The sequence below is a fragment of the Salarias fasciatus genome, chromosome 15 (genome assembly GCF_902148845.1).
Source record: "Salarias fasciatus chromosome 15, fSalaFa1.1, whole genome shotgun sequence".
NCBI classification, from domain to species: domain Eukaryota; kingdom Metazoa; phylum Chordata; class Actinopteri; order Blenniiformes; family Blenniidae; genus Salarias; species Salarias fasciatus.
In genome coordinates this window covers 6,779,952-6,804,322 of record NC_043759.1, presented here as the reverse complement: position 1 = coordinate 6,804,322, position 24,371 = coordinate 6,779,952, and the positions used below count along the sequence as shown (strand labels likewise).

The 24,371-nt window shown below is 43.0% G+C and overlaps 3 protein-coding genes across 3 annotated transcripts in view; 1 reads left to right on the top strand and 2 right to left on the bottom strand.

Annotated features, from left to right (window-relative positions):
- cd109 (CD109 molecule) overlaps positions 1-14,604 on the bottom strand; it is a 21,968-nt gene extending 7,364 nt beyond the window's left edge. Inside the window, exons 1-23 of the mRNA XM_030109830.1 lie at positions 14,522-14,604; positions 13,737-13,932; positions 12,328-12,494; positions 12,182-12,210; positions 11,078-11,320; positions 10,222-10,347; positions 9,394-9,433; positions 9,218-9,299; positions 9,033-9,126; positions 8,818-8,908; positions 7,894-8,000; positions 7,431-7,706; positions 6,580-6,681; positions 6,358-6,420; positions 5,998-6,171; positions 5,335-5,487; positions 4,468-4,557; positions 3,974-4,040; positions 3,784-3,889; positions 2,838-2,955; positions 2,617-2,730; positions 1,326-1,544; positions 822-963 (exon numbers count right to left, since the gene is read on the bottom strand). Coding sequence (XP_029965690.1) covers positions 822-963; positions 1,326-1,544; positions 2,617-2,730; positions 2,838-2,955; positions 3,784-3,889; positions 3,974-4,040; positions 4,468-4,557; positions 5,335-5,487; positions 5,998-6,171; positions 6,358-6,420; positions 6,580-6,681; positions 7,431-7,706; positions 7,894-8,000; positions 8,818-8,908; positions 9,033-9,126; positions 9,218-9,299; positions 9,394-9,433; positions 10,222-10,347; positions 11,078-11,320; positions 12,182-12,210; positions 12,328-12,494; positions 13,737-13,801 — 2,668 coding nt within the window. The 5' untranslated portion in view covers positions 13,802-13,932; positions 14,522-14,604. The remainder of the gene's footprint in view (positions 1-821; positions 964-1,325; positions 1,545-2,616; positions 2,731-2,837; positions 2,956-3,783; positions 3,890-3,973; positions 4,041-4,467; positions 4,558-5,334; positions 5,488-5,997; positions 6,172-6,357; positions 6,421-6,579; positions 6,682-7,430; positions 7,707-7,893; positions 8,001-8,817; positions 8,909-9,032; positions 9,127-9,217; positions 9,300-9,393; positions 9,434-10,221; positions 10,348-11,077; positions 11,321-12,181; positions 12,211-12,327; positions 12,495-13,736; positions 13,933-14,521) is intronic.
- On the top strand, positions 14,569-17,806 carry naa20 (N-alpha-acetyltransferase 20, NatB catalytic subunit). The gene is made up of 6 exons (XM_030109851.1): positions 14,569-14,657; positions 15,292-15,316; positions 15,474-15,564; positions 16,241-16,376; positions 16,575-16,720; positions 17,035-17,806. The coding sequence occupies exons 1-6, from the start codon at positions 14,605-14,607 to the stop codon at positions 17,118-17,120; spliced, it is 537 nt and encodes a 178-aa protein (XP_029965711.1). The 5' UTR covers positions 14,569-14,604; the 3' UTR covers positions 17,121-17,806.
- On the bottom strand, positions 17,798-24,371 carry crnkl1 (crooked neck pre-mRNA splicing factor 1). The gene is made up of 14 exons (XM_030109839.1): positions 24,196-24,371; positions 23,519-23,671; positions 23,282-23,373; positions 22,924-23,082; positions 22,627-22,793; positions 22,071-22,249; positions 20,937-21,107; positions 20,634-20,825; positions 20,207-20,266; positions 19,972-20,052; positions 19,424-19,663; positions 19,254-19,355; positions 18,931-19,179; positions 17,798-18,641 (listed from the first exon to the last, which is right to left on the bottom strand). Exons 1-14 carry the CDS (start codon positions 24,241-24,243, stop codon positions 17,931-17,933), a joined length of 2,604 nt encoding a protein of 867 aa, XP_029965699.1. The 5' UTR covers positions 24,244-24,371; the 3' UTR covers positions 17,798-17,930.

Genomic DNA, 24,371 nt, shown 5'->3' with positions numbered 1-24,371 from the left:
CTGAAGCCAAAAAAACATGTTGAAATGAAAACAACAGTTTATCAAGTTGATTATATATATTATATAATATATATTATATTGCATCCATGAACTTTCATGAATAGATTGGAGACAAGTCGTCTTACTATTACAATTTTAACAGTTCTCTTTAAGCAAGTTTGAACCTTTCTTAATCTTTTTAGTGGATGTAGTCATCTCTGATTCTTGATTTTATGATCTTTCATCTCCATTTAAAACATATCTATCGGTCTGGGAACAAAGTTTTGGACCACTTGTTGGAAACTTCACCGCAGACATGTGAAAATTTGAGAAACACTTGTTGAACTGAACTCACATCCAGTTTACAGCTGCATGTTTTGTTCTTCGCCTGTGATCTCGTCTCATCCCGACAGTGAAAAGCTGCGCCGCAGCAGTCCGCCATCTGGTCATCACAGCTCTCATTCAGGAAACCTTGAAGCCGGGTTCGTGAACCGCGGCCAGCTGCTGATCGACACTTCTCTTTTTAACGCCCCCGAAACACTCATTACCACCGATGTTATAAAATTTTCTTCTGCGTCCACACCTGAAGGGGCATTAAAGCTGACCTCGGCCTGCGTGTTGAGCTCGTTGCATGGAAAATCTAACGGCGGGAGCGTTAAACAAGCGACAGTAAATCAACACTAAATGTTCGGCTTTAAAGCTGCAGTGTGGCTTGTGTTTACTGGACACTCAGTAAATCTTATTGTTCGGTAGGAGTTATTTCCCCGTTTCAGCTCATGTGGTCTGAATGTGTATCAAGCAGGGTTGTTTTTTGTTTTGTCTTTTTTTCCAAGTTTACGTACCGACGGCTGTCACTGTAACCCTCTCGCTGCCCTCCACAACATCCGGAGGGAAGGAGAAGTGGACGTCTCTGGAGAGGCTCGTCTCGGACAAGGAGAGCTCGAGCAGCAGCGAGGCGGAGAACGACTGTTCGAGTCCTTCGGCCTGAGAAAAACACAAAAAAACGGAAAAACAAACAAACCCGGTGAGTAAGATTTCTGGGAAAGTCCGAGCCGTTAATCCAGACGAACGCTGTTCGGTCACATTAAAGGAATTTGTGTTTGTTTTCGGAGCTCTAGCACTGATAAACACCACCTGACTGCTTCAAACTCTCAATGTTTGGTTAAGCGAGATGCTGAAAGTCGAACTTCAAAAGCCGCCCTGGTTTCCATTGAAAACCTGCTTCTGCTCAACAAACCTTAAACTAGTGGATCTGGGAATTACAGTAAAACCTGTGAAGGAAATCCAAGAAGAAAGGCAAAACTCTGGGCCAGTCAGTGCTATATTCTCAGGATTTCTGACGTCACCTTGACCAGCACCGTCCTGCGGACGAGGTCCGACGCCGCGGACGACGTGGCCTTCACAGACAGGAGCATCTCTCCGAGGACCAGCGGCCTGACGGGGACGAGGACCGTCGCCCCGCTCTCGGCCTCCACGGACACCCGGCGGACGCCGGGCATGGCCAGCCCCTCGTTTTCTGGGAAGACGAACTCGAAGGTGTCGCTCCACGCCACAATCACGGTTACCTGATGGTGACAAAGACAAAGGACAGCCCACCCAGGATCACGTTTACCGGTGCACAATGAGGGAGGGTGTAGACAGTGGGAGGGGGGGGGGGGGTCTTTCATGAAACTGATGGGCTTAAAGGTTACAGAGGAGAGGATTGTGTCCCCGAGCAACCCGACACCGTGAAGAAACCTGTGAAACTCATTCAGCCCACCTGGAATCCAACACCTGCTGAAACATATTCCTCAGAGACATTTCTTTCAATGAGAAAACTGTACTTTCACAATCATTTTTATTCCCTGTGGCCTACATTCCCACTACTAACACATCAGATGACTCTGTCATCTTTAACTTTTACTCCTTCAGGTGTTGAACTAACTAAATTCAGCTGTTAAAGTCTTGAATTAAACCCATTAATCCAGGGCCGTGGGACTATGGAGGTGATAAAACAGAGAGACAAAAACATTCAAACATCACTAATTAACTGACAGTACCGGCACATACAGGGAGAACATGCAAACTCCACACAGAGGGGCCGTCAAGCCTCCACTTGAAATGAGATCCTATTGCTGGGAGGCAAACGTGCTAACTGACAATAAAGCTGGTAAAGCAGGGAAAAAAAATAATAAAAAGAGTGTGTGAGAAAACCAAAGTACCTTGAGAAAACCTATTCACAAGTCCAAACAGAAAAGGTCCCCAAGCCTGGGAAATCTCAGAGTGTCCCATCCCGGCTCTAACGTGTACTAACAGATTATAAAAGTAGAAAGATTCCCTGTGATGTGGAAAGTTCTGCTTTCTGTGATGTCAAATTCATCTGTTCTTCCTAAAACCAGCCATGAATGCTGAACGTGTGGCTCAAGCCTCCCTTTTCTGTCCCGTTTCATCTTTTCTGTGCATGTTTTACATTGTTTCAGGTTTTTTTTTTTTTTTTTGTCATGCATTTAATATCTTGATACAAATTCAATCAAGCAAACTCAAGATTTTTAAGAAATTGTATCGTCGTGTGTGTGTGTGTGTGTGTGTGTGTGTGTGTGTGTGTGTGTGTGTGTGTGTGTGTGTGTGTGTGTGTGTGTGTGTGTGTGGCAGACGGACCTCCAGGTTCTCCTGGAGATAGTTATACAGAACAATCTCCAGAACCAGCTCCTCTCCTCGGACGATGCAGGCCGGGAGGTTCAGGGACAAGAAGAAATCCTGGAAAACTGTGAGCTGCAGAGGAAACAATGAGTCATGTGTGAAACAGTCAGCGAACAAAGCCGCGACAACCGGCTTCAAATCAAAGATGAGTAATTCAGGGTTTAATAGAAAACAAATACCACTGCTGGCTGCTGCACGACCCCCAGACCGAGTCTGTCGGACATGACGAAGGCTGAAGCAACCCAGCTGGTGATGCTGTCCGGGACGGTCAGAGAAACCTCAGCTGTGCTCGAATCGCTGCCAAAATACAAACTACCAGTTAGACTATGTGGCAATAAAACAGGAAGAACAACCAATTGACTGAGCAATCAACCAACAGACCGATCGAACAGTCAACCAACCCACCAACTCACCCACTGACCGAACAGTCAACCAACCAAGCGAACAAACATCCGACTCACCCACCGTCCAAACAATCCACCAACCAACCGACTGAAAGATTGAACAGTCAACCAATCGACAGACTGAACTGTCAACCAACTGACTGACTGAATCGTCAACCAGCTGACCGACCAGCCAGTCGCCCGAATAGTCAACTACACCACCGACCAACCGAATAGACAACCAACCAACCAACCAGCCGAACAGTCAACCAACTGACTGACCAGACAGTCAACCAACCGACTGCATGATTGATCGAACAGTCAACCAATCGATCGACCAAACAGTCAACCAACCTACCGATCAACCAACCGACCAACCAAAGAGTCAACCAATCCACCAACCGACCAAAGGAGGCAACCGACCGACTGACCGACCAGTCGACCAACCAACTGCCCAACCAACCGTCACCTTTCCTACACTAAAATTCAGATAGGCTATATGCAAAGGCCTAGCTAAACTACAGTAAAAGAAACTATTAGAAAACGTATCCAAAAATAAATACTTTGTAGGCTGTATTAAGTGACAAAGTTCACCTGTATTAAGGGCAGCAGTTGTTAATCACTGCTACTTTGGAAACAAATTAATTCCGCATAAATTTACAGTGGAAACTCTTGGTGTTGACAATAAAGAGTTAGAATAAGGTGTGTGGTTTGGCAGCCAAAAATAAAATTAAGCCTTCACCCAGTGTCAACGTCCATCCAGACCCAGGTCTCTGGAAAGTTCTGGCGTTCGTGTGGTTCTGGCTGTTGCCCATATGGCTTGTCCAACTGAAACATAATCTCCCCTGCTGTAAAGACAAAGAACACAGATTACATTAGCATAACGTTGTCATCATTACCCGAAAACAGCATGTTTTGGCTCAGACACTTACGAAACTCATCTTGCAGATATTTGGTTGGAGGTAGCTTGGCATCAGTCAACGCCACAAGATCACATGTCTGAATATTAAAAAAAAAAACAAACAAACATATTTTAGACGAGTTCATCAAAAGTCATTGATTATGCAGGAAAGCATGAAATGTAAGGATAACAAAAGAGGTAAATCAGGTCTAAAAATGACAAGAGCACATGTAGATCTGGAAAATACCAAAGATGTTAATGATGACGAGGGAGGAAGGTGGAGGGTGAAGTATAGACTGGTTGAAATTTACAAAATCCCTTAACTAAACCTAAACATGTTGACCCTGTGCAAAGCAGTAAAAAAAAAAAGAAAAAAAAAAAAAGAGTGGCTTCATTTTCCTCCAAGCTACAGGTGTATCGAACCAAATCCAATTTCAGACCATTCTAAATGTTCTCTTAAGAGTTTAATCCATAAACCCTAACCCCAACAAAGGGAGACAGGCAACTCTCGGGGGGAGGGTCTACCTCGAAGATTGAGTTTGGATCTCCCATTTCCATCATCATCGGGTACTCATCAGATGGAGAATTGTTGAACTCCTCCATCTCTTTCAGCACCTGTGGAAGCAACACAAGCGGAGCCACTAATGTTACAGCCCACAAACAATAGATAGGGACACATTGTCTGAAACCAGTTCAACCGAGAGGAGATTTGAAAAAGTCACAGTTCTTAAGACGATCCGAGGGTGCGGGGGTAGATTGGGTTTCGTGGGTGTAGCTGGAGGGGACTATTATGTGAGAAATGTATGGGCGTGAGTACATAAGATGTATATAGCTGGGAAGCTGTTACTGTTGGAAAATATCAAACTTGAAAAGACTCCGTGGAGTTGTGTTAACTTGTGTTCACAGACCGCCGGGTGGACCCTCGTAAATGACAAAGCACGTCACGTGAACAACAGTCGTCTGCACAAACAAGAAAACATGTGAGCAGAGTCCCAGATTTACATTAATGTCTTAAAAAAAAGGTCAAAATAAAGGCACAGCGAGCTGCTTCATGAGCTACTATGTCCAGTCTGAGCTAATAATATCAACTTCATGACAAATGAACTAAATAACAGATTGAAGATCTATAAACTTGTTATTTTGTGCTCCCACTATGCAGATGACACACAACTTTATAGTTTAATAACTCCAACAATTTGATCAATTTCAAAGTGTTTTAAAACAGTTATTTCAAGGTGATAAAGCCACAGTATCAAAGAAAAACCTCCACAATACTAAATAGTCTCTCTTTATGTCTCTCAGCTCTCCGAATTGGTGCTATCATAGAAATTACAACCACTAGACTGTGTGATACTTCACACATAAATAAGCAAAAACTCAGATTTTTCTTACTCTCTCCTCCGTTATATCGTTGGGTGATCCTCCCAATCGCGCCGCTTTGTCAACCACCAGAATCCCGACCAGAGAGAAGGGATCAGCCGCCGTGACCCTCAGCGTTACGTCGTCAGCTGGACTCAACACCGGGCTGCTCCAGTTCAGAGAAACCTGACAATAACAAACTGATGAGACACGAACGTCCACTGCTGTGGCAGACACCGCTTCTAAAACCACTGCGACAGCATCTCTCCCCCGGCAGAAAGTCAAAGAAGACTATTAAGTCTGCTGGTTATCGTTTTGGTGATTAATACATTTTTGGTGGTTCATTGTGATAATTCATACATTTGCAGTACATGATTATTCACTCCAAAGCTAGTTTTATTTGGGTTATACTGCACCTTTTTCAAACTCAGAATTAAAACAAAATGTTTAGAAGTATATCACAAAAACTGTATTGTAAGTAAAATCAGAGAGAAGCTTTTCCTGAAAATTTCCAGACAAACATTAAAAATGAAGCTGCCACATCAATCAGGATAATTTTTTTTTGTATTAGACATAGTAACTTGCTCTATTATGAAATAAACATGACATTTAAAATGATAATATGTAAACTCACAAAATAAGCTTTTATAATTTTTAGAAATAAGAGTGATTTAAATGGTGGAAGTGACAGATTACCTGGTTTTGTAAGAACTGTTTGACGGGGAGCTGAATCACATCGTTAATGATTTCTCCGCTGGGATTAACGCAGTAGATGACGATACAGGCCACAGGAGCCCAGGAGGCATCTGGGACCAGAGTCAGATCCCCAGAGCTTTTCCCAGCCAGAACCACCTGACCTTTGGATGTCACCTACATGAAGAAAATACAGATAAATGGTTTTACAAAGTATGATAATGCATCAGCATGGCAAATTTTTCTAATCTGTAATTCTGTAATTCAATGTGCCATGCAGTATGAGGACAATCGTAAACAACTGTAAAATCCAAAAAACTACAATGTAATGTAATAAATTAGAGTTTAATTTATCTTTCTTACCACAAAGTGAATGTCCATCTTTGGAAAATTACTGTCAACATGCAGGATGAAAGGAGACCCAACCTGAAGGTAGAGAGAAAGAGAGAGAGAAGAAAAACTACTTTTATTAACACATAACTTCAATTTTGTTGGTGGTAGAAATGTTCATCTATTTCATGCTGTACAGAGCAGCCTTTTTACAGTCCTGACACAGATATAAAACTCAGTATTTTTTAAGTTCACCTCGAGAGAGCTGGAAGGCTTCTGAATCTGCAGGTAACTGTCGCTGGGGGATATGTAGCTTTTGTAGAGATGTAGATAGTTGTGGCTGTCGTCAAAAGAGGCCTGGAAACAAAACATTCATACATACAGTACATAATTACCATGAAATACAAAAAAAAAAATAAATAAATAAATTTTTTAAAAATGTGTATCTTTTCCTAAATAAGGGTGAATACCCTCATTGGCATCTGTTGCTGATTTGATCAGTTCTTTTTCTGAACAATTACTTTTTTTAATAGGCAGTAAGGCCTGTTTTGCATTAATACTGAGTTTAACAAAAAAACAGTCTTTTTTTTTCAAAGAACATTAAAAAGTGAGAGAGATTGGGGAAAGATCATATTGTCATCAGCTTCTATGGATCAGATGATCTGTAAATAGGTTATTTTGTTCTCCCTCTATGCAGACGATACACAACTTAATCACACCTGTAATTTGGTGATTTTGTCCTTTTTTTTCCCCACAAGATTTTAATGATTCAAAATGACCTTGGTAGATTCTTTACTTTTCAAACCAAAATCAATATAGCTGAATATTGCAGAGCTGCCTATTCAATTTTAATTGATACTTCATGAAATTATGAACTTAGATATCGATAATATATAAGGATGTGGTATTTTTTCAGACTACCTGAATTTTCTGGCTTGTTTTTGTAAAAACATCAACTGACTGACAGCTTATCTAGTAAAATAAACTTTAAAGAAAGTTGACAATTACAAACATAAAGTCTCACAAAAGAATCAGAACAATATTCTTATTGTTTTGTGTCATTCCTTTTCAGTGTCACATCTGACGTTCTCTCTGTTGTCACTCACATAAATGCTGAGTACGTCAGTTTGATTCATGATGTCGATGTTGAGAGGTATGACTCCATCTGGAGGCACAGCTAATTCCATCTCTTCGTGGTGGGGCTCTTCTTGCGGGGGCTGCATTTCTATCGAGTCTGAAGCATTCAGTCTTTGAGGCTGCATGTCGTCCCTCCAGTTCCCCATTAAAACCCAGGAAGCTTTTTCCTGCGTCACCGACACTTGAACCATTTTCTGCTGGTCCTCAGGCGACAGTGGTCGACCATCGTATGTAGATATATGCAGCTACAACACAAGTCAAGTAAACAATAAAGAATTCACTTTCTAAGTTTAACACAAGAGTAAAACATCCATATATTAAATTCACAAGACACAATGCGCTGTATGAGACAATACTTTTGCTTTGAGAGTAACTACAGTCTAAAAACCATTAGTTTCTGCAGAATCTATAAAATAATGTTGTTTTTCTTACCCTAGCGGTGAAACCCAAGGGTCGCAGTATTTTTGGGTAACAGTCAAAGGTTACTTTGTATTTGGTTTTTGCCAAAGTAACCATTGCTGTGCTGTTATAGGACAGACCTGAAACAAAACAAGCACAATCAAAGAAAATCTGATCAAGTTCAAGCACTGACTGAACAAAAATCACACGTGACAGTACAACATGGGGTCCACTAGTGACCTTCACAGATGATGAAAATGGTTTTAGAATCAGATTCAGAATCAGAATCAGATTTTATTGCCAAGTACAGTTGCCCATACAAGGAATTTGCTGCGGTGGAGATACACATATATAATTTCTTACTAAAAACAATGTACAGATAGGCTTAGAATGAGCTGCCTGTGTTGTCACAAGTGATGAGTCAATGATATAATTAAAAAAGAACAAGAAAAAAATCTTGCATCTGTGAACCAGACCTGGCTCCGATTGTGTAGTCCAAGAGCTGACTTTAAGAGCCATGGTGTTCACAACCGACATATCACCACACAGAACAAAATGTCCTTGAGTGGCTCAACAAAATTCCACAAGTACTCCAACAGAACTTCCACTAATTCTCCAAGAAAAGGTCCAAAGGCGTCCCACCAAAAAGGCTCCTAATGGACCAACAGAAGGTCAACTAGCATCCCAACAAAACTTTCACTGGTGCACAAACCAAAGGTCCACTAGAACTCCAAACAAAGCATCCACTGGTGTCCCAACATAGCGCCCCCTAGTGCGAAAGTCAAAGGAAGGTCAACTAGTATCCCGACAGAAGGTCCACTGGTGTTGTAACAGGCTCCTAAAATTTGCTTTTAAGATTTTTTTTAGGCATTTTACAGCATGCAAAGATTTGTTCCACACACTTCAATTGTTTACTTATATGCACTCAACACAGACAGGAAATCAAACAATATGTACCCGTGAGATGTTCAGTCACATTAGCCACAATTGTGAGAGACGTGATTTTCTCATCAGAGACCATGTATGAGAAGTCTTCAGTGCCGTCAATCTGAAAAAAAAAAGATGAAGAAAAGTTTAAAGTCACTGAGAACTCTTCTCTTTGACTGGGTAGTGAGTTAAAATGAACCCTGAATCGACCTGCTTTAAAAACACATGAGTTTTGAATCAGTTACCTCTTTGTCCATAGTGTTAACTTCATTATTACCCAGAAAATGATGAATGAATGTTACACTCATGCGTCCCTGGACAGGTTTTCCATATGTGTACCTGAGGGGAAAAGACACAAACAGGAATCATTGTGCTTTACTGATAATCACACCATCGTTTCTACACAAAGTTCGTGCAGCGACTGTCTCACTTGGCTGTGATGGAGCCCTGCAGAGGATCCTGCTGATAAATGACATCCGGGACGTTTATCACTACCTCAAACTTTGGCAGCACTGCAACACACACGCAAAAAGAAAACCCCAAAAAAGATCAGATTTGTGACTTAACTGTGTACAAAGAAAAGTGTTTTTTGGGAATCACACGTACCATACTGAGCCACAACGAAATTCTTCACAGTGGAAATTCCCTGTGTGACAGACACAGCTAATAAACACAAGCTTTAAGTAAATACATGACATCTTTTTTCCCCCCAGTGGGAAGACTTTAGGAGACAAACAGAGGAGGACGTGCTCTCAACTCCAGTGACTGTCATTTCAGGGTGAAGAAGAGTTTTCTCACTATCATTAGTACATTCTCTTCACAAAATTTTTCAAAATAACTACAACATAAAAACTAAGCTGTCTACATTTTCACAAATTGCAACTGAAAATGGCTGAAATATCAACAAAAAGCCAATTTTAGTGAAGCCTCCTGGTGCAAAACACAGTAAAATACCTAAAAATGAAAAATCTTCTCCTACAGCTGTTGCATTATGGGTGTTTTTACCAACTCAGCCTGACAGCATGGCTTTGAGGCTAATGCTAGTTAGCTAGCTTTTGAAGGCAGCATCACCTCTCAGTGCTGCGTTGTGTTCAATGCTCTTGAGAAACGTATTTTCAGAAAGAATCTATGGTTTTTAATTGTATGGCTGGCATGGAGCCTCTTGCGGCCCGGTTTCGGCTCACAGGCCTTATGTTTTACACCCCTGTTATAAATATATGAATAAAATTAATTTGTAGTTAAGCTCTACATCATGTTTCTCTTCTGTATGTTCTTTTTTTCTTTAAAAAAAAATAATAACCAAGCCAGATAACAATGGACATCTCTCTCTTTTGTTTGTTTTTTTTTAAATAAAAATAAGAGTTCATTCAGATTCCCCTAGAAGCTAATCCATCAAAAACACTCGTTTGAGTAGGGAGGACGTGTCAGACTCACTTTGACTGTGGTGAGGATGGTCCACTGACCCAGAGGAGGGTTCTCCGACAGCTGGAACTCTTTGGACACGACGCCGAGGACGCCGCTCAGATCCAGCCACTGTCTGAGCATGTTTCCTCTGGGATCCTGGGTCAGGGATTCGGGATAAATTACAGGAACAATGAGAAGAAGTCTACGAGTGTGTTTACTGAAAAACCCGTGAGTAAGACTGTGCTGATCCAGCTGAGGTTACATCTTTTGGTATTTCCTCTGATCGCCACCAGAGACTCATTAAGCCAAACCCAACGAGCCAAATGACACGTTGAAGCAAACCTCCAGTCCAGTGTGTGTGATTTAACGAGACCTCATGGCAACAATCTGAAAACTACAAGATGAAGTAAATCACTATTACAGAATAATGTGCAACATGATAAACAAGGTCGAAAACTATTGGCCTTGTGTGTGATTGTGTCTGTTTCAAGAATTTTTGATAAGAGCTTGGTTTTTAGCACAGATGCTGCCGTTATTGTGGTGAAAGAATTCTTTTCAGGTGCCCCACCACAACTTTTATCTGTGGATTTTATCTTTAAAATGTTATCGTCGTTGTGACTGACTCAAACGATAAGCAAACACTTTCCGGCAGATGGTTCTTGTGTAAACGCAGTAAACACCACACAACATCTTCCTGCTTGTGCCCGACGTCACTTCTGGAGTTATTTTTAGCTAATCGCCCACAAAAAGCACACGATCTTTAAACAGGACCTCAGGTCTCGTTCGCAGGACAATCAAAAATCTTCCATTGTGTTTTGGACGATGGTTTCCGCGACGACGGCACTCGGAGCCACTGAAAACACAACTTTTGTTCGTTCGGACTCACTCTGATGACGATGTCCACGGGGCTGATGAACGGCCTCCCACTGAAGTCAATGGACACGGCTCTGATCTTCACTTTCTGCCCTGGCAGGTAGTTCAGCTTGTCCGTCTGGATGAGGGTGGACAGGCATCTGGGGTCCAGTCGCAGGTCTGTGGAGTTCCGGAAAACCTGGACTCCGTCCGTTTCGCCGTAAACCTCCAGGCGGAACGGGGACCAGTCAGAAGACTCGCTGTTTTCAACCTGAAGCTGACAAGAAAGAAAGGAAATAAAAAATGAACTCTTTGCAAAAAGTTGGTCAATTCTGAGACTACCGAGTTGTTGAACAGGTCCATTACGCTGGAGGCCTCACCCTAGAATCTTACAAAGCTTTTTGTCACCTGCTGATCGGCCCTCTGCTTGACATGCCGTCACACTCCTGTAATTCAGGAGGCTTTCCCCGCACCCTATTGACCTTTTTCAACTTTTATGCTTCTCTCTTTACTTTTTGCATATTCAAAATAAAGTATTTCAACTTTAATCAGGGAGCTGCGTTTTGATGCTGCCGCCATATTTTAACCCACAACCAGAAAAACCTTGATTCTGTTTGATTTTCAAAATACAAATTACATTTTCAGAGAGTCTGCATGCATTGGATCTGGTGTTGGCGCCTCCCTCTGGTCCTCTCACATGAAGTCTATGAGGTTTTCTGAGCAGCCTTGTTCTCCTGGTCTTGGTAGTTTTAATCCAACTTGCAAAAACAATGTGTTTTCACTTGAAAGGTCGTCTGAACGGGGCTAAAATGTCCCTGTAGTGAGCTTAAAATGCATTTAGAGTGAAAGGAGTTTTGGAATACTTGCAGATTATCGACCGTTGTGTGCAGAGGGAGAACATGAAAACTCCACAAAGAAAAGCTCAACGTTGACCCTCTCGCTATAAACAAAAGCTGTTGCTGGGAGGAAGAACATGAGACATCCTCGTCTCCAGCAGGTTACAATGCTCATCACTCATCACTCCTCAATTATATTTTCATTTTCATAGAACCGTAAAGTGGATGATCCGGTGCTTTCGATCTGTTTTCGGACACGGGCAAAGTTTAGAGGAAGAGATCTTTGCGTGTTTCGTACTCACAGGTTGAAGAACCAGCAGCCCGGTCGAGCCTTTAGAGGAGAAACACAGAGCTCTGAGCAGTCAGGTAAGATAAAATAATCCTTTTTTCAATCCAACAATGGGGAAATTTTATGGAAAAATTGAGTGGTGACAAACGGAAACTGCACCTCCTTGGATCTCTGTGGAGTTGGAGGTCAGAGTCTGGTTGCCGTGGACGATGTGAGCGGACACAGTGACCTTTGAACCGGTCAGGATGGAGACCGACAGCGATGTAGGAACCCCGGGCCGGAGGAGCCTGGGCGCCAGCAGCAGGTAGGAGGGCTGAGGGTCCAGGCTGAAGAAAATGTAAGGTTTTCTATGTTACAATGAAGATTATACATGATTAAGATGTCTAGATGTTCACAAAATCAAATAATTGGCAACATAAATTGCAACAACTTCAACAAAAAAACAATTCTAATGAGCCCCTCTCATGTAAATTAGAAAACTGGCCTTGAAAATCTTAAAAAGTGTACGAATGATTAATAAACTGGCATAAATAACATTTCTTTTCGTTCCTTTCGATGTTTCGTTACTTGCGTGACGTGTCCACTTAGTAAAATCTAGTCATGTTAAATTAAATAAATAAGCAAAAAAAGGATCAAAACTGATTTTTCATTTGAAAAGAACTGTAAAAACATGAATAGAATTAAATTAAATGATCAATGCATTCACCACACTGAATTATAGCACATCAATATGATTGATGATATGGATTTTTACTGATGGGACTATTGTAGCAGATAAAACACTACACACACAGATGAAACAAAAAGTGGAGGTTTGATCAAATCATAATCCAGAAGACTTTAACTAAAAGAGTCCTTGATCTGTTGGAAGGATCAGTGTTTGAATCTGGTATTTTTAACTTCAGTGAATGAAAGATTTCTCCACATAATATGTATTAAAATAAATGTTTAAAATGTTAAAATAAAATCTTTCCTGGAAATGAAAAGTCAGCTCATCTAATGTACCTTTTCTGTCCAAGAAAAATAATAAAATAAGATTTAAAAAAAAAAGTAGTGGTGACGTGGCACCTGGTCATTTTCATATATTCGAGGAATGTCCCATCATTTCATCTTATTGGGAAGAAGTTATAGCAGCAATCAAACTTGCAGTCTGGTGTCAGTTTCAAGGTTATATATTTAGGAAATGCTGGTGTGTACAGCAGCTGAAATAAATGAAAAAGACAGGCATCTATTACAGCTGTTATTGGCAAGTAGCCAAAAAGGCAACAACCAGGAAATGGTTCATCAATTAGAATTTGATCATTTCAGAATGAATAGAAATAGTTGAATAAATTCACAACGAGGAAAGATTAGCATTTCCCCTGAGATACAGTACTGGGAAAAAAGTGACCAGTGTTGGAAGAAACGGAGGGACGACATGGATAAGAGGTGATCGTACCACTGAATGAAATCCTGTGCTAGATATTGGAATCAGTTTCAACTATTGACATGTCTAAAAGCTTTGTAAAGATTTCTAATCACAGTGCAGACTCAGGTGAGTCCTCCCTGAGCTCTGCCTGCGTGTTTACCTGCTGTTCTGGGCGACGGTGACGACGAAGAGGCTGAGAAATCCCCACACCTGAAGACGCTCCATGTGGATGGATCAACCTCTCTGCATGAGGCTTCGCTTCGTAATGAAGCCAGGTGAGATCAGCCGCTGCCCTCATGCCTGTAAACTGCTTCCACGCCCACCTGCTCCTCCTCAGATACAGTTAACCAAGTCCCCTGATGGAATGAACCCATGTCAGGTCACCTGATCAGCCCACAGGGAGGCTGCTGCTGCTCTGACTCAGGAAAAACACTCATGAAAACAATATCAAGAATATGACGCATGTTCTTGCAGGTTAAATGAGACAAATTGCCTCAATGAAACAAAATGATAACAGAAATATGCACTAAAAGCCTTAAGAGCACAGCAAAATACTCCTAATTGCATTGAAAACAACCACAAAATACATGAGAATTAAAATGAAGACAACAAAAAACAGAAAAAGTAATTAAAAACAACTAAAATCTGGTATAATACTTAATAACTTCAACTGTCTTTAAACATTTTAATACACTAATGATAAAAATGTATTGTCATTATTACAAAATAAACAAAATGTAGACAACATCACACTCAACACTGACGTTACCACAACATTAAATACATGTAATACTAAGCATTAGAAACAACAACACAACATGCAGACGAAAAAGACAGAGTATCTAATAACCACAAAAAGAAGCAAAAAGTTATGATCGTTATCATTATTATGATTATGTCATCAGCACATCCTACATGTAATAATTTTTAAACTGAAGGCAGTACCTGCATCTGGCCAGCAGGGGGCGATACTGGTTTTCTGTCTTCATTTATCTGCATTGTTTCTCTCAATCCACTTCCGAGCCAAGATGACAACACTGCGGCCGTTCACCTGCGACGATCTGTTCAAATTCAACAACATGTGAGTAAAATCTGGCCTCTTTCACCAAAGGAGCAGCATTTAGCATTATCGCCGGGATGTTCGGCGTTTATTTGGCCTGTGTCTGCCGTGTTTTAAGGCGCTGCAGCGTTAGCAGGCTAAAAGCTAATGCGGCTAACTCGTTGATTCTTGACGGAAAGGAGCTCTACAGAGCTCAACCTAAAAAATGTGTGATTTCGTGATTTCTTTCATATCGGGAAAAAGACACCGTTTCAAAATATGGTATTCAAACATGTGTTAAAGTAGTATCTCCTGGAAATATCGGCTTCCTCAAAAGTGAAAATAATTCGACTATTAAAACAAAATAAGCCCACTTAGAGAACTTGTGAGCGAGCTTACACTGCTGTAGTAGATTAATAATTATGGCATAATTTAAACAGAAAATGAATTAATTTGTCGTAACAGATAAGCCGCATATTTTTTGTTGGAGTACTATAAATATTAATGATGTAAAGTAAAAAAACAAAATCCCAGTTCAAATAGTTTCGAGTTAGGTTCAGGCTAAAGATGTTTCTTCAAACGATGCCTGGTGGTTCATCGATGTGGTTATAAAAGTTAGGCTGTTTTAAATTAATATTCAAAATTGCTAATCTCTTGTTTTTCTTTTTTCCCTCAGAAATCTAGATCCTCTGACAGAAACTGTATCCTTCACCTGATCGGACATCTCATGTGGTTTATTATCACACATTACTACAATAGTAAATGATCTCTGTTCAGAGTGATATTCATATGTATTATCTCAATAATGGTGCGATTTAATAACAGGAATGTGTAGTTTTCCTTTACCTCTGACTGCAGTATGGGATCCCATTCTACCTGCAGTACCTGGCTCACTGGCCCGAGTACTTCATCGTGGCTGAGGCTCCTGGAGGAGAGCTGATGGGCTACAGTGAGTCCTGCTCCCTCACATCACATTCCCTGAACATGTTCTGAATCTTATGGGGGTTGTTTCATGTGTGTCTCTGTTAACCTGAGTCTTTATCTTACTTTATAATCCGTTTCTGGTTGTATTTGTTCATTTCGTGTCACTTTTGGTGATTATGTACAACTCTGTGATTGTTTTCAGTTGGTATTTGATCTTTTTCTTGTGTTTTTCCCTGCCTCTGGTCCTTCTGAGTGTTTCTTGTTGCTTCTCAGTTTTTTTGCTTCCATTTATGGTTCTTGAACTGTCTAATCTTCTCATTTTGTGCCTGTTTATTGCATTTTCTATGACCTCATGGTCATTTGTTATGATTCTGGTATTTTAGTCATTTTGTGGGAGCTTTTCCTGCAGTGCTGTTTCTTCTCATCTACATTTGGATATTTTTGTAATCATGAGGTTACATTTTATTTATAATTTGTGTGTGTCTGTGATAATTTTGTACATTCTTGTTAGTTTGTGGTTACTTTGTGCCTTTTTAAGTTTGTGTTGTGTGGTTATCTTGGCTGTCTGACACTGGCCTGTTCCCGATCTGTCTGTAACTGAAACTGAACAGAGATTTCATGTTAAAGGGTCCCAACTGGACCACACATACATGTGCTGTGGTAAAATTAAAAGCGCACATACGATCGTGTCTGTGTTGCAGTCATGGGCAAGGCGGAGGGATCCGTGGCCCGTGAGGAGTGGCACGGCCACGTCACCGCTCTGTCCGTGGCCCCGGAGTTCAGACGCCTCGGCCTCGCCGCCAAACTCATGGAGATGCTGGAGGAAATCTCAGAGAGGTTTGTTCCTCCGCTGTGGGAAATCTGAAATACCGCCCTGCCGCTGCTACTTCTCAGTTTCCACAAATTACATTAAAAATAACAATTATTAAAACTATTTAAGAAGCTCAAATGGCTAAAAACAAAAATGTGAGTGTCGTTCAGGTGAGTTTCCAGTGATCGGCTCACCTCTCGTCACTGTGACTCTCTGTGCCGCAGGAAGGGGGGATTCTTCGTGGATCTGTTCGTGCGCGTGTCCAACCAGGTGGCGGTGAACATGTACAAGCGTCTGGGCTACAGCGTCTACAGGACGGTCATCGAGTATTACTCGGCCAGCAACGGGGAGCCCGACGAAGACGCTTACGGTCAGACTCTCCTCTGGGGGCAGAATCCACACGATGCACAGGGGATTAAACACAAACTAGCTGGAACACTTCTTAACTCTGACACCTCATTTACATGATGTCGCAACACAATGAAAGTTGAGCATTTTCACCTGAAAACATCGTCTAAACGGGGCCTGATGCCCTGACTCCTTCAACTTCCTGTCTTTGCTACTGCACCTGTTCCCAGAGTGCAACAGTGACTGAAAGTTTAATATCAAACTCCACCAGAAGAGGGCGCTGTTGCCGCAGGGCTGACTAACGAGAACCCCTCTTCCCTCTGCGTTCTCCTGCAGACATGAGGAAAGCTCTGTCCCGAGACACGGAGAAGAAGTCCATCATCCCGCTGCCTCACCCCGTCAGACCAGAGGACATCGAATAACAGTAGACCGTGGCTCTCTGCTGCGGCACGCCGCCGTCTCGAGATCGGCGGCACTGTAAATAGTTTCACTCGCCGCACAGACTGATGACTGTGGAGCTCAAGCAGGAGCAGAATGACTGTAAACGTTTCTATAGATGAATATTGAGAAGTTACATTCATCTTGTAAGGACCAGTAAATGTCTCTCCTGGGTTTTCTTTGCCCTCAGTATAATTTACAGGCTCACTTTACTCAGCCTTGGTGCTGTATTGTATTTGAAATGACTGAACGAACCACAGTACTACTTTGGATATGAAGGCTATAAAATATCAGAGGTGTTCAACTCTTTTTAGTTCAGTTTCCTCTTAGAACCAGGTTTACAAATATATAACTATTTATTTTGAATCTATATAAAGTGAAAGATTGAGGAAACTAGAAAACCCATTTCAGTTCAGATGCCACATGCAGCCGAATTTCAATTTAGCGCAAAGTGAGGCTCATTTTCAGAGCTTGTCTAATGAGAAGGAGCCTGTGAGTCAGCGCTGAGGGCAGAAAAAACCCGCTAGACTTCTACACGTCGTTCTGTTCCTACATCGGCCCCAGAGCGTCTCCACTCCTCAGAGAGCCACTGGCTGTACAAATGGTTTGATCACCTGTAAACTACTCCATGAACATTTGCTTAAAAACAACACGAAAACCAGAGCGTGGAAGTCGACGTGTGTGTAATGTAACAAAGCAAACACAATAAAGACTGCTCAGGATCGCTGCCGTTTCTTTAAAAAAATACAGAAAAAAGGGGTAGAAAGATTATTTGATGTCTCTGAATCTGGAATCTATTCTTTATCATCTCTGCTCCGCTGCTTCTTCTCTTTCTCATCTTCATCACTGCTGCCGCTCTCGCTGCTGCTGCTGCTCTGGCGCTCCTTCTCCTGGTCTTCGTCGTCACTGCTGCTGCTACTGCTGCTGCTGCGACGTTCCTTTTTCTTCCTCTGCTCTTCGTCATCACTGCTGCGACGCTCCTTTTTCTTCTTCTCTTTGTCGTCATCACTGTTGCTGCGGCGATGTTCCTTTTTCTTTTCCTCCTTCTCCTCCTCCTCTTCATCACTGCTGCGACGTTCCTTCTTCTGCTCTTCGTCATCGCTGCTGTGACGTTCCTTTTTCTTTTTCTCTTCCTCCTCATCACTGTTGCGGCGGCGGCGTTCCTTTTTCTTTTCCTCCTTCTCTTCATCACTGCTGCTCTCGCTGCTGCTGCTGTCGTCGTCGTCGTCTCGATCGTCGTAGGCGTTTCCCGGCTCCGCCTCGGTCGCATTGCTTCTGCCGCCCTCCTCTTCGTCGTCCGCCGCCGCCGCAGGACGACGCTCCTCGGGCGACGCTGAAGTCGTCTCCTCGGCCGCCGGGTCTCTCTCCGACTCCTCGGCGGGAGAGTCCTCCTGCACCTGCTGCCTCTTCCACATCTTGGCCATGGCCAGCAGCTTGAGGTTGGGCTGGTTGGCGGCGTCCTCGGGGAAGATGTAGTCGTAGTATTCCTCCCAGCCTGCGTCCGACTGCGGAGGAAGAGACAAGAGGTGCGGTCAGAGCACGGAAATGTTTTCTTAGCAGAGCTGCAATGCTGACATCTTCAGGTGGTGCAATCATGTGATCGCGATAAATTTCTGGTTGATCCTTCAGTGATTCAGGATCTTTGTCTCTATGGAGGGAGGTGGGCTGCGAGCAAACAGATGCTTTAAAACTGGCATATTCACAACAAAAAATTATTCAGATCAAGACTGGACAATATGAAGGTCCATTTCCTCCACAGCAGCTGTGACCCTGAGCAGAGCGGGCGGTTCTTACCCCGTCCTCGGCCGTGAGCTTCCTCCTCTTCTTCACCTTCTCCGGCAGCAGCTTCCTCACGCGCTCTCTGGTGGCGTCGGAGCCGAACTCCCTCTCGAAGTCCCTCCAGGACTCCAGCAGCATCAGGCGCTCCTCCTTCTCCTCGCAGCTCCTCATGCCCTTGTTGGCCTCCTCGTAGATCTGCCGGCACTTCTGCAGCCGCTCGGGCCCGTCGATGGACAGCTCGAACTTGGCGTAGCTGATCCAAACCTGGACAGACAGACAAATACATGTGAGGACCAACAGCACCTCTGATTTGCTTCAGCGGGGTAACTCCACCTCACCTTGACGTGCTGGGTCCGCTGCAGCAGCCTTTTGTAAAGATTTCTGGTGTTTCCGAACTCCTCCTGCTCGATCTCAAAGTCGATGTACGACTTCCACAAAACCTGCGAAGAACATCAGGATGAAAACACGGGAAAAGTGGAAGGCGGTGCTTCAGGGCGGCGACGGATACCTCGGGCATGTCGAGCCTGGGCTGCCCGATGGCGAGCTCGAAGATGGCCCGGGCGCGCTCGATGTCGCCCAGGATGGTCTCCAGCTCGGCGAACTTGATCCAGGTGGTGCAGTTCTCCGGCGTGAACTCCAGGTACTTCTCGTACAGCTTCCGGCAGCGGTCGAACTCTCGCAGCTGCAGCTCCAGCTCGATGTAGCCCTTCAGCAGCTTGTTCTTCGGACACTTGCCGATGGCCGTGCCCTGAAGGGGGACGAGCAGCGTGAGCAGACAGGAAGTCTGGATGAGGTCAGAATAACTACTGATCTCTTCATCAACCCTGACGTTTTCAAGGTCTGACTTGAAAATGTGACTTTAATGGAAAATTATCACAATATCAACATGAAGCCAGTTTTAATAAACCTTGTGTTTCCTTGTGTTATGTCATATCCTATTTCTTACAATTTCCCTGTTGGTTTGGTGGGCCGGCTTGGATTCTCTTGCAGGCCAGATTTGGCCCACTGTCCTTATGTTTGGCACCCCTGATCTCGACCCAAGAACCTGAATCTCACCATGATCTTTCGAGCTCCCTGCAGGTTCTTCTGCCGGATCTCGAACTGAGCGCAGAGCAGCCAAATCTTAGCAAACGTGAACTAAAAGAAGAATAAAAACAATAACTGTCATTACAGATCAGGTAATGAGAGCGAGATCCTACAGGGGATCCATGATTTCTGAACTTGATGCCAGACAGTGATCCATCACAGAAAGAGATTTAGGAAGATGAGAGAAAACGTGGTGAAAACCTGCCTTTTTGTGAGGGATGAGGTCCAGACAGGCCTGGTACACCTGCCTCGTTCTCTCAGTGTCCTGTGAAAAAAAGAATCAGACGTTACTGTCGGTTCACTGCGAAACCCAAGGAGGTTAAAAGAAGCTCAATGCTTAAATACTCAAATAAATTAAGAACAGTTCCGACTGGCAGGTCTGTGAGCAGAATCGTTTTGTAAAAATTGTGTTATTAAAACATGGTCTGACGACATCCTCATTAATCAAACTTATTGATAACAGACTTCCTGAGACTTTCTAGTTTAAAACATCGGCTGAGTTTGAATCTGATGCCAGCAGTGCATCACAAAACAGTTGGAAGCGGGCAACAAAGGGCTGGAAAAAGTCATTTGCACAAAACGACAATAGCAGGAGGAGAAGTTTGCTGCAGGAGGTCAGAGGACGAGCCCACCTTGACCTCCAGCTCCTCGTACAGGGCGTAGTTGATCCACAGGTAGATGTAGCGTCTCCAGTGTCTCTTCTCCTGGATCGGGGGGATGTTGGCGATGGCTCGCTCGTACACCTCCCTCACCGTCTCGGGGTCGGCGTCGCTCTCCACCAGGCGGAGGTAATCGAACCAGGCGTCGTAGTTGTGTGGATTGGCCTGAAGGTACAGGAAAAATTATTACCATGTCACTCAAACGTCCCACAGTGGTCCTTCATAGATAAATGACGGAGTACGTCTGAGCTCAGTTTTTCCATTATCCGTCCGTACCTTGACTTCTTCTTCGTACTGGAACCTGCGTTTGCTCACGATGACGTCCTCGATGCCCCTGCGGTCTCCGAACTTCTTCTCGAACATGGTGTAGTTCTTGAAGAGCTCCTGTGCCTGGTGTTTAGGGATCCGGTCCAGAGCGTACTTATAGATGACCCGAACGCGCTCGAACTGTGGAGGAAAGGTGCCGGTGTCATAATCCCGAATGAGTAACTCAGCAGCAACAAACACGCTGTGGAATTTTATCATTGGCCTGAACACACAGTGGCTGCTATCATCTGAAATGCTTAGACACATATCAATATATATATTTAAAATCATATCAATATTCCAGCCACCGATATCAGCATCAGTCTAACAGTTAAATGGAAATCAAGTATGTGCCTCCATTGCAGTAAATTTCTGTGCAGGGATGTTATTATTAGGAAGGATCAGCTCCCTCTCACCATGTAGAGCCTCGTGAACATGTACATTTTGTGATGATTTTTTGAAATTACCTAAAGAAATGGTATTTTAACCCCACAACAGCATGTTTTATTTAACACAGTGCACATATTTAGCTTCAGATTCTGTGACTGTAAATTTACCAAACATGTTCAACTTGCCAAAAAAAATAAATGTGAGCTTCCCCTTTTGAACGCTGTCTGTATGTTGGGAGTTTATCTCAACTGTTGCTTCATGTTGTCATTGGCTCAATAATTTGTTTCTTTGAAGAAGTGAAAACATGCAGATTTTGGAGCATCTTCCTCCATCCAGTTGATGTAATTTTATGCTAACATGCAGATTATTGAGCCTCTTCTAGCTGATCCACTGTCAGCAGTGGAACTTCGAATCAGTTGTCAAACTGACTCCAACAGTACTGACAGCTCAGCTCATCTGTCACAGTTTCACCACAATACAGCATATTATTGAGACAGATGAGCACAAAGTAATCACTATCCTTTCAAGAAGCAACCAGTAAGCATTAATAATTGACATATTGTGCATAAAAAAAAAGAACAAAACACTGCTTACTGACAGTATATTATGAAACCATCCAATCAGAGCTCACTTCATAGAATAAACAAACATTCCTATGTCTAACAGAAAATTTGAAATCAGAGAAGAAAGTCCTGAAGTCTGGACTTCACTTGCCTCTTTCTGCGTCTCCTCGAAGCGAGCGAAGGCCACAAACAGGTTCTCATCCACATACTCCTCCCCGAAGAACTCCACGGCCCGCTCGTACACCTTCCTGCTGTGGGCGATGTAGCCGTGCTTCTCCTCAAACCGAGCGTACTTGATCCAGTTTTTCACCTCGGGATGAACGATGACGAGTGCAAACAGTCAAGGAATCTTCGTGAAGAGACATTATCTCCAGAGTGGCCTGCCCTGATGTGTCTGATCAAAGCTGAATAAAGCATGAGCGAGCAGTGTGACGTGGAGGGGGAACAAAAGTGTTTTTCTACACTGTTCTGATGCTTCATAATCTCACCACCATGAAGTAATGAGCTTTACCAGTATGGTGTGAAACTGATGTAAAACAAAAACGTATAAATCAGCATTTTCTCTTGAAATGCTGTCATTTAAATGGGGCCCAAGTGTTGATAAATGCTGGCATGTGATTTTCAGTCCAGGACTATTGTTTTGCTTGTTTTCAAAGATGTATATACCCTGTTATCCACACAGAGTGAAAGACCATCTAAAAGGATATATCGCTCATAAATGGAGCGGGCTTTGTCCACTTCCTTGTAGCGGAGCTCGAAGTTGATGTAGGAGTGCCAGGCCTGCTCCTCGGGCTCCCACTCCATCCAGCGCTCGAACGCCTGCCTGCAGCCGGCCACATTGCCCAGCATCTCCTCCATGTAGGTGTACTTGTACCTGTTGTATGTATGCCGAAAAAATATGCTCTGCATTTCAGTGAAACACAACTGATTTGAAATTGAATTTCCCATCTTGAATCCAGACCAGAGAAACACATTCCAGGTCCACACTGTGAAATCATGCGTACCAGAACTGGTTGACTCGTGGGAGGATGGTGATGGCTCGGTCCCAGATGTTGCGGGCGTGGTTCACCTGGCGGCTCTTCATCTCCATCTCGGCGTACTTCAGCCAAAGAGTGACGTTGCGGTGGTCGACGTCCAGCGCTCGCTCGTAAATAGAGCGAGCCCTTATAGCAGAGAGAAAGAGAGGACAAGGTGGAGCGAGTGAGGACACAAGGTCACAGGCTCAGAAGACTTCATTCAAGGAACAAATTAGAGCAAAATCATGTCTAACATTTCAATAATCACAGCATACTTCATGTGAAGCTGCACAGAGGGGAGAGATGCAGTTGAACTGAGTAAATATGTCTGCATCAAGATAAATACCTCTGGACCTCTTGCAGACTTTCTTCCCATTGTGCGTATTTAATCCAGTTACTGATGACAGTGCGATTCTTCCTGATGTTGTCTTCAAACCCCTGAAAGAAAATGAGAATCACACTTCACTACAGTGACACATACAGTAACACATCACACCCTGTCCCATTAAAGCAATCAAAACATTTCTGGAAGAACACAGCCACATCATTAAAATGAAAATGCACAGAAATCATTACCACTCACCTTCCTCTTCCTCAGTTTGTAATCATTCAACTCCTCCTTGTCTGTGATCTTCTGTTTCGGAGGTGGTGGGAGAAGTTCGAGTTCCCTCTCTTTGGCTTCTCTCAGCAGCTGCTCAGCGGTGATCTGAACCTCTGCAGGAGCTTTGTTCTTCACCTGAATACCAAGTAAAATAACCTTTTAAATTCTCCATTTCTCAGAAGGTTTAATACTGGCTACTTTTTAAAAACGGAAAGGCTGGGAACCACAGAATTAACAAATATACGGCTTTCTGGGCCCCAGAAGGAAGAATAGTTGTTGACTGATGGAGATCCCGAGACAGTAAAACGATTTGACAATCCCGATCAAGTTAAGGCATAGAACAACAATCAAACCAATCAAAAAGACACATCCTGGAACTTTGGTGACGGGGAAGTGTTTGCAGAATGAAGGTCTGCAGTACCTCACTGTGGCGAGCTCAAGGTGTTAACTTTTTTTATTTGAGAACAGAACACCACGTCAATTCAAAAAAATGTTGTTTTGAATTATATTGACTTTTCAGTTGGGCTCTATGTATCTCAGTCTTAAAACTACTCTCTACTGAGTTTAATTTCAATATTTTGCTAAAAGTGAATCTCTGGCGCTCACTGTTAGCATTAGCCTAGCCGCAAACCACCGCGTTGTATTGGGTTTGTTTTTACCTTCGCCACTTTCGGTATCCGCTGCTTGCCTGCCGCGGTAGACGCCATTATTCCGGTAGGTTCAACCAAAGTTGAAAAAGAAAAAAAAAAGGTTTGAAACACTTAAACAATAGACCGGTGAATGTTTTTTTTTTAAATGCTAAAGAAACGTTCTGCTTTCAAGATATGCGCGCCGC